Source organism: Patagioenas fasciata, chromosome 2 (assembly GCF_037038585.1).
Source record: "Patagioenas fasciata isolate bPatFas1 chromosome 2, bPatFas1.hap1, whole genome shotgun sequence".
NCBI lineage: Eukaryota > Metazoa > Chordata > Aves > Columbiformes > Columbidae > Patagioenas > Patagioenas fasciata.
Genome location: NC_092521.1, coordinates 132,967,963 through 132,973,962, shown reverse-complemented (window position 1 = coordinate 132,973,962; position 6,000 = coordinate 132,967,963). Strand labels below are relative to the sequence as shown.

Sequence of the window (6,000 nt, the reverse complement as noted above, 5' to 3'; positions counted from 1 at the left end):
TAAGCTGCTGGCCCGGGGGAGGGAGACGGGACTGGCAGCCCCTGCACAACCCCATCCTCTCCCGCCGGGACTGACGGACACGCAGCCAAGTTCCGGAACTCTCTCCCGGGCTGAACGGTCCCGAACGCACAGATCCCAGACTCCGGGGGAGCGACCTTCCCCGCCGCGGGGCGATCCCCGGCCGGGCGCTGCCGGACCCCGCCGAGAGGGGCGGGACGTTATTTTCAGCCTGACTCACCCCCGCTCCGCCCCCCGCCCCACTCCGCCGGGGGCGGGACCGAGCGAGGCCGCACCCCCGCCCAGCGGGCCCGGCCTCCCCTCACCCCCCCGCCCGCCCGGCACGGACCGCAATGATTTAGAAGTTCAGGAATCCCACGTGACGTCACGGAGGGTGATGTAATGCTTCTCTAAATAGAACGTATTGTAACCGTCCCTCAGTCCAACGTGGTTCCTCCGGCCGCGCTGCCGGTCCCGTCCCCGCCGCGCCGCGCCGGGCGGTAAGTTCCTAAAAATACGGGGCTGCCCCGGGAAGGCACCCGGCGCGCAGCGCACCCCGCGCTCCGCCGCACGGTTCGGCACGGCACGGCACGGCTCGGAGCGGGGCAGCAGCGCCCGGGTGAGCGGCTGGGGAAGGGGCAGCCTGTGGGCGCAGGGGCTCTTCCCTCCGCCACCGCATCTGCTCCGGAGGCGGGAGCGCCAGTCACTGCCGCGCCGCTGCCGGGCTCAGAGATCCCGCGGTGCCCTGCCGAGGCGGTGCAGGGAGAGGGGGCGTGAGCGACCCTCGCGTCCCTTGGAGGATCAGGCAGGGTAGGGCGGCGGGGTCTCGGAGCGCAGGGCCACCGAGCTGCGGGGCAGCCGGGCTCCCCGCCCGCATCTCAGGGAGTTTGGGAAATCTCTGCGCGCCGCTTCGCGGGATGGGATGTGATGGGATGGGATGAGATGGGACGGGATGGGGCGGCTGTCGCGGGGCGCAGGCAGCACCCCACTACGCTCTACCCCGAGCGGGGCGAGCAGGCGGGCAGCTGCCGGCTGAGGCGTCGCGGTGTCCCCGCACCCCACGGCGGGCTGGACGGCTTCTCGCCTCTGCCTGCCTCGGCGGCACCCGGCAGTGACAGCTCGGCGGCGCGCTACCTCGTCGCCCCATCTCTTCGCCGCCCCTAAACTTCTGCACAAGTTTGGCGGCGGCGCCTGGGCGCCCCACCGAACCGGGTCCCGCCGGCGGTGTCCGCGGAGCGGTGCGCTGCCGCCTGCCCCCGTGAGACACCCCGGGTGCCGGGCTGCTCCCGGCCCTTACGTCATGCTGCGGGCCGGTGCGGGGCTGATGCTCCGCTTGTGATGCCATCGGGTCCGGGGTGGGGGGGGAGTGTTGGCAAGCAGGTCCCCGCTCTGCAGCCCCGCTCTGCAGCCCCGCTCTCCCTTTTCAGCCCAGCTGCTCCGCTCATCGGCCCCTTCCCCAGCTCCGCGCACCCCGCCACTGTCCTCTCTTACAGGGGTCTCTCCCCAGCGAAGTTTTCAGGACGCTAAGAGCTTCAGGAGTGTAAGGGGAATACTTGCTAAACTCTGCCTCTTCTATTATTTATGTCCAAGCATGGTGAGTGATCCTTCATCTCTAGGACTTAATCTAAGCTTTACAATCGGAAAGAGAGGTCTTTCACAGATCGGGGTAGGAATAAAGGAAAATTAAATGTCCACCTGTTTAAGTTTTATTTTTTTTTTTTTTAAATCCAGGATGATATTAGGAGTATTTTAAGCAGCAAGATTAGAAGATTTCCATATATTATCAGTAAGAAACAGTGCGTCGCTAGATAAAATTAGAGCTTGAATGGAAGCATAATAATTACTGCAAAGCATCTTGCTTGGGCTTTCCCTGAGACCGTGCAATTTTTGGAGAGATACTCACCCGCTGGCTTGCACCAGACTTTCCTCGTCTGGCCATTTGGACAAGCAGCAGTACGTCAAGTAACAGTGGCTGAGGAAAACTTTCTTGTAAGAAACTGTCATGCAGAAATAATCCAGAAACCGGACTGAAAGAAAATTGAGAGGTGGTAGGTGAGAGCCGAATGCAAAAATGTAGCGTAATTTGTGGGGATTTCGCTGAAAGCGGTGCACTTTCATAAGGGTATGGTTTATTTTCAATAGAAAAGTGTACAGTGTTGAAAGTCCCCGCTCGGTATTTTGTAACTTTCATGTGGTGAATGAGGTTGTCGGTCTCAAAAGCTGGAAATTCTTTATAAAAAATTGCTAAAATCCTTATTTGTGACTCCTTAATCCTAAAGGGAGCTGTACAGGTCGCAAAGCACTAGGGAAAAGTGTGATTAATGATCAGTGATTAGTGATAAGTGATTAGTGGTTTTATTCAAACTGTTACCTCTGACCAGAAGCACACATCAGAGGATTAACAGGCTCTTTAGATAAATGCTCATTAGTGGAAGGGGGAAAGCAAAGATAATAGGCATGCACACAGGGACAACTTTCTAGGAAAATCATTCCTGTCTCTGGCATAATAAGCTCTATTAGCAGAAAGGCTCTTTAATTTAAAAGTTGCTTTTATCTTGTAAATCAAAGATAGATGTCGAAGTTCGCTGAGCTATTATAGCCTAAATTTTCCCATATCCACTAGATGCGGATTATCTCAGTAGTGATATTTTATTTTATTTTTCTTTTTTTTTTTTTTAATTTTTTTTAAACCAGCCTCATAATTGAATCTTTAAGACACGGCACATTCCCAAGTGCTCAAGCCCTGCATCCCGAGGCATCGGCTCCCAGCAGGCAGAGCAGAGCCTGCTGGCAGCTGGACTAGATGGCGCAGTCTTGCTCCTTGTGAGCGTTCGGTCATTGGGTGATGATGAACTTAGCAAGTAGCAGCTTGCTAGGTGTCCTTCAACACTTACAACAAAGTTGATTCTGTGCTGGGTTGGAGGCTAGACGGTGCTACGAGTTCGTAGTCACATTTTCCACGCCAGTTAATCTAGCGAGTTAAAGGCTACTGGAAAAATTAGTCTCATTTACTGAAAGAAACGGTGAGTGAGAGAAAGACGGAGAGAACAAGAGAAAGACAAATATCTTCAACCTGAGACGTAACTCTTCATTGAACTGTTCTATACTGCTTTAATGAAGTACAGTTCTGACGGCCTCAATTACCGAAGCTTGAAAGCTCTTGGGAGTTTTCCCCTCAGCTATCACTGGCAAAGTCAGGTGTTTTTTGGTGGTGTTTTTTTTTTGTGTGCGTGTGTTTTGTTTTGTGTTGTTTTTTAAGTCACTAAAAAGAAAGAACCATTGGTGTGGTGGTTGAACAAAACAACTTGAACCTGAGTGTACTCTACAGAAAATGGTAAGGAACCTGGTTTTGTGACAACTAGTCAGGGTTTCTGATTACTCTCTATCATGCACGGATTGTGAAGAACTAGTACCTACTGCTGCCCACACGCTTAAGGATTTTTCTGCTGTGCCGTTAGCTTATATGGGATTTATGTTTGTTTGCATCTCTGGAGATCATAAAAGTTTCAAAACTTTAAAGGAAAAACTTGAGTGAAGCAGGAAATAGAAATAATGAGTTTATGGCATGAAAAAACAACTGCTGTAGTCTCCTATTGTTACCTCTTTAATTCGAGACTGTTAGGAGTAGTCAGACTAATGCTTAAAATCAAAAAGTTTTGTAATAGCATATGAAAAAGGCAATAAGCTCTTTCTGGCACTCTTGAATATTGAATGGCATTCTTCCAGGAGTTAAAATTGCAGTATTTAAAAGACTTTACACTTCTAGAACAATCAGAACACTTTTCCCCTCACCAAAATATCCATTAATAGTTCAGCTTCAATTTATCAAACTCTACCTCTGCTAATTTAACCCCAGGAATGTGAAGGGAAGCAAACCATGTATATAGATTAAAAGAAAAGATAGAAGTGAGACTGTACATGTCATTTTATTTACAGCACCATTTATCAAAAAGACTTGCACAGATAAAGTGTAATAGTTCCTTTTTAATTTGATATTCACTTCCTCACTTTGAGAATCTAAAATACACCACAATTGCTCACATTTATCCTGTGCACTGCAGAGGAGTCTTCTGTAAAAGGTTGTTTCAGCGAGAGCTGGAGTTCACTCCATAGTTGATAAGACAGAGGCAATCTGACAGTGCCTTCCAAAGGCAGCTTTTATGTACTAAACCTTCTAGCTTTGTGTGGGCAGAATCTCTGTGAGCTCAGTGAGTCTCGCAGAACAGTTTGAAACTTGGTTATTAATTTGTCTGCTTGTGGTCCCATTTAAAAACCTGTCTCTGTGCCCCTGATCAAGGCATGAGGATCTTTAATATTAGAAGAGTTCTTGCAAGGTTGTTGCTTTTGAAACAATTTATTTAATCAAAGACTTTTCCTCTAATCTATGTCATCTGGTGTCTCTGATTTCTGCTGTTAGTTAACTTTCTGGATTTTCTATAAACCTGTTGCTTTGCGGACTTATATCCATGTTTATATATTATTAACTGTCTTTCAAGATTAATTTCAATTCCAGGGACCATCTTTCCTATAAACCCTTTGTTATGAGAAAATTATTTCTGGACAAGATTTTGCAATAAAGGCAGAGCAAAACTGTTTCTACTTAAAGCTTTCTTTCTTTCTTTTTTTTTTTTTTTTTTTTTTTTTTAATTATTAAGGACCGTATGATTTATTATTGGAACAAAATGGTCATTTTTCTCAAGGCCCGTAAATACTGTTTTCATATAACTCATTACAGGAAAACTCTACTCAGTAGATGCAGTTGCTGAAAACACGGACACATGTATAAAGCAACAGGTCCTTCAGTTCTGCTTCATAGGTCCAGGTGATTCTTTTGCTTTGATTTGGTTTTGGTTATCGCATACTAAACAAATTAATAGGCAGACACATATAATTAAGGTGACATATTTGGCTTAATCTTTCCTCTATAAACTCTCCTTGCACCTAATATGTATGAGTCTTAGTGGAAATATTTAAAATGCTTTGAGATTCTGCCAGTCACAAGTACTAGTAGCTGGGCCGATCAAACAGCTCAGTAGGTCATTGCCATTCTGCAATATCTCAAAACAATTTCTGTTGATTTGTCTTCTCCCCCTCTCCATGCTACATACTATTTATCCCCTGAAAAAAACCCTGATTTCTAGGTAAATTATATATTCTGCTCTGCAAATTACAATGCTCTAGGGCTTTTAGGGCTCTAGCCCTAAAATAGTATTTTTAGGAGTTTTGCATTTTTCTGCCTTGAGAGATTATCAAAGTTGATTGCAATTTAAAGCAACAGTTTCAAATAGGAACTACGAAAACACATTTCCCTCTTACCAAAACTTATATTACTAAGCTCATTTACAATTTTTCAGGTGTAGTTTTCTCTGACACAGGCAAAACAATGATCTCAGACAGTATCTTATCACGCTGTATTTGAACATTAGCCATATTACGGCAGTAAGTACAGAAATTAGTCTTTGTAGACTTGACAGTGGAAAAAAATGCTGTTATGGAAATACTTGGTTTTTTGTTTGTTTACATATAATCAAAGAAATGATCTAAATTAGCTCAGGTGTACATAACAAGTACCACATACAGAAAATAATTATTTTGGTGATGCGATGAAAATACTTGTTGAAGCAGATAAGCTGTTATGTCTTGTTACATCCAAGGAGCTGTTCTGTTGGTTCGTGCACTGATCATTTGCCCCTATTATGGCTCAGGTTGAAGGGGAAACCTCCACACTTTAAAATAATAGCACGTCTACTATTTTTCAGCAAGGTGTTATTTTACTCTGTAATTAAAAATACAGAGAATCCGCATTTTTTTTCCATCACATGGGAAATGCAGCTGTTATTTGCCCTTAGAGAGTTTAGAAAGGGTTGGTTGCATTGGTTTGTAGTTTCTAGATGGTGATATCAAATGCTATTTTACAAACACAAAGAGATTTTCCAAGGATTTTGCTGAAGGCTGTAGGATTTTCAAAGTAAAACATTGAAAGCTTATGACAATTTCCTTAGC

The 6,000-nt window shown here is 46.0% G+C and overlaps 1 protein-coding gene across 6 annotated transcripts in view; it reads left to right on the top strand.

Moving 5' to 3' along the window:
- Positions 1 to 404: 404 nt before the first annotated feature.
- Positions 405 to 6,000, top strand: part of CREB5 (cAMP responsive element binding protein 5) — a 253,736-nt gene continuing 248,140 nt past the window's right edge. For 2 of the 6 annotated variants that reach the window (XM_065832853.2, XM_071805001.1), the window contains exon 1: positions 1,311 to 1,591. In XM_065832853.2, the coding sequence (XP_065688925.1) occupies positions 1,589 to 1,591 (3 nt within the window). In that variant the 5' untranslated portion in view covers positions 1,311 to 1,588. Of the gene's footprint in view, positions 498 to 1,304; positions 1,592 to 6,000 lie in introns of those variants that run through there. The other 4 variants (XM_071805000.1, XM_071805002.1, XM_071805003.1 and 1 more) reach the window with 4 other exon arrangements.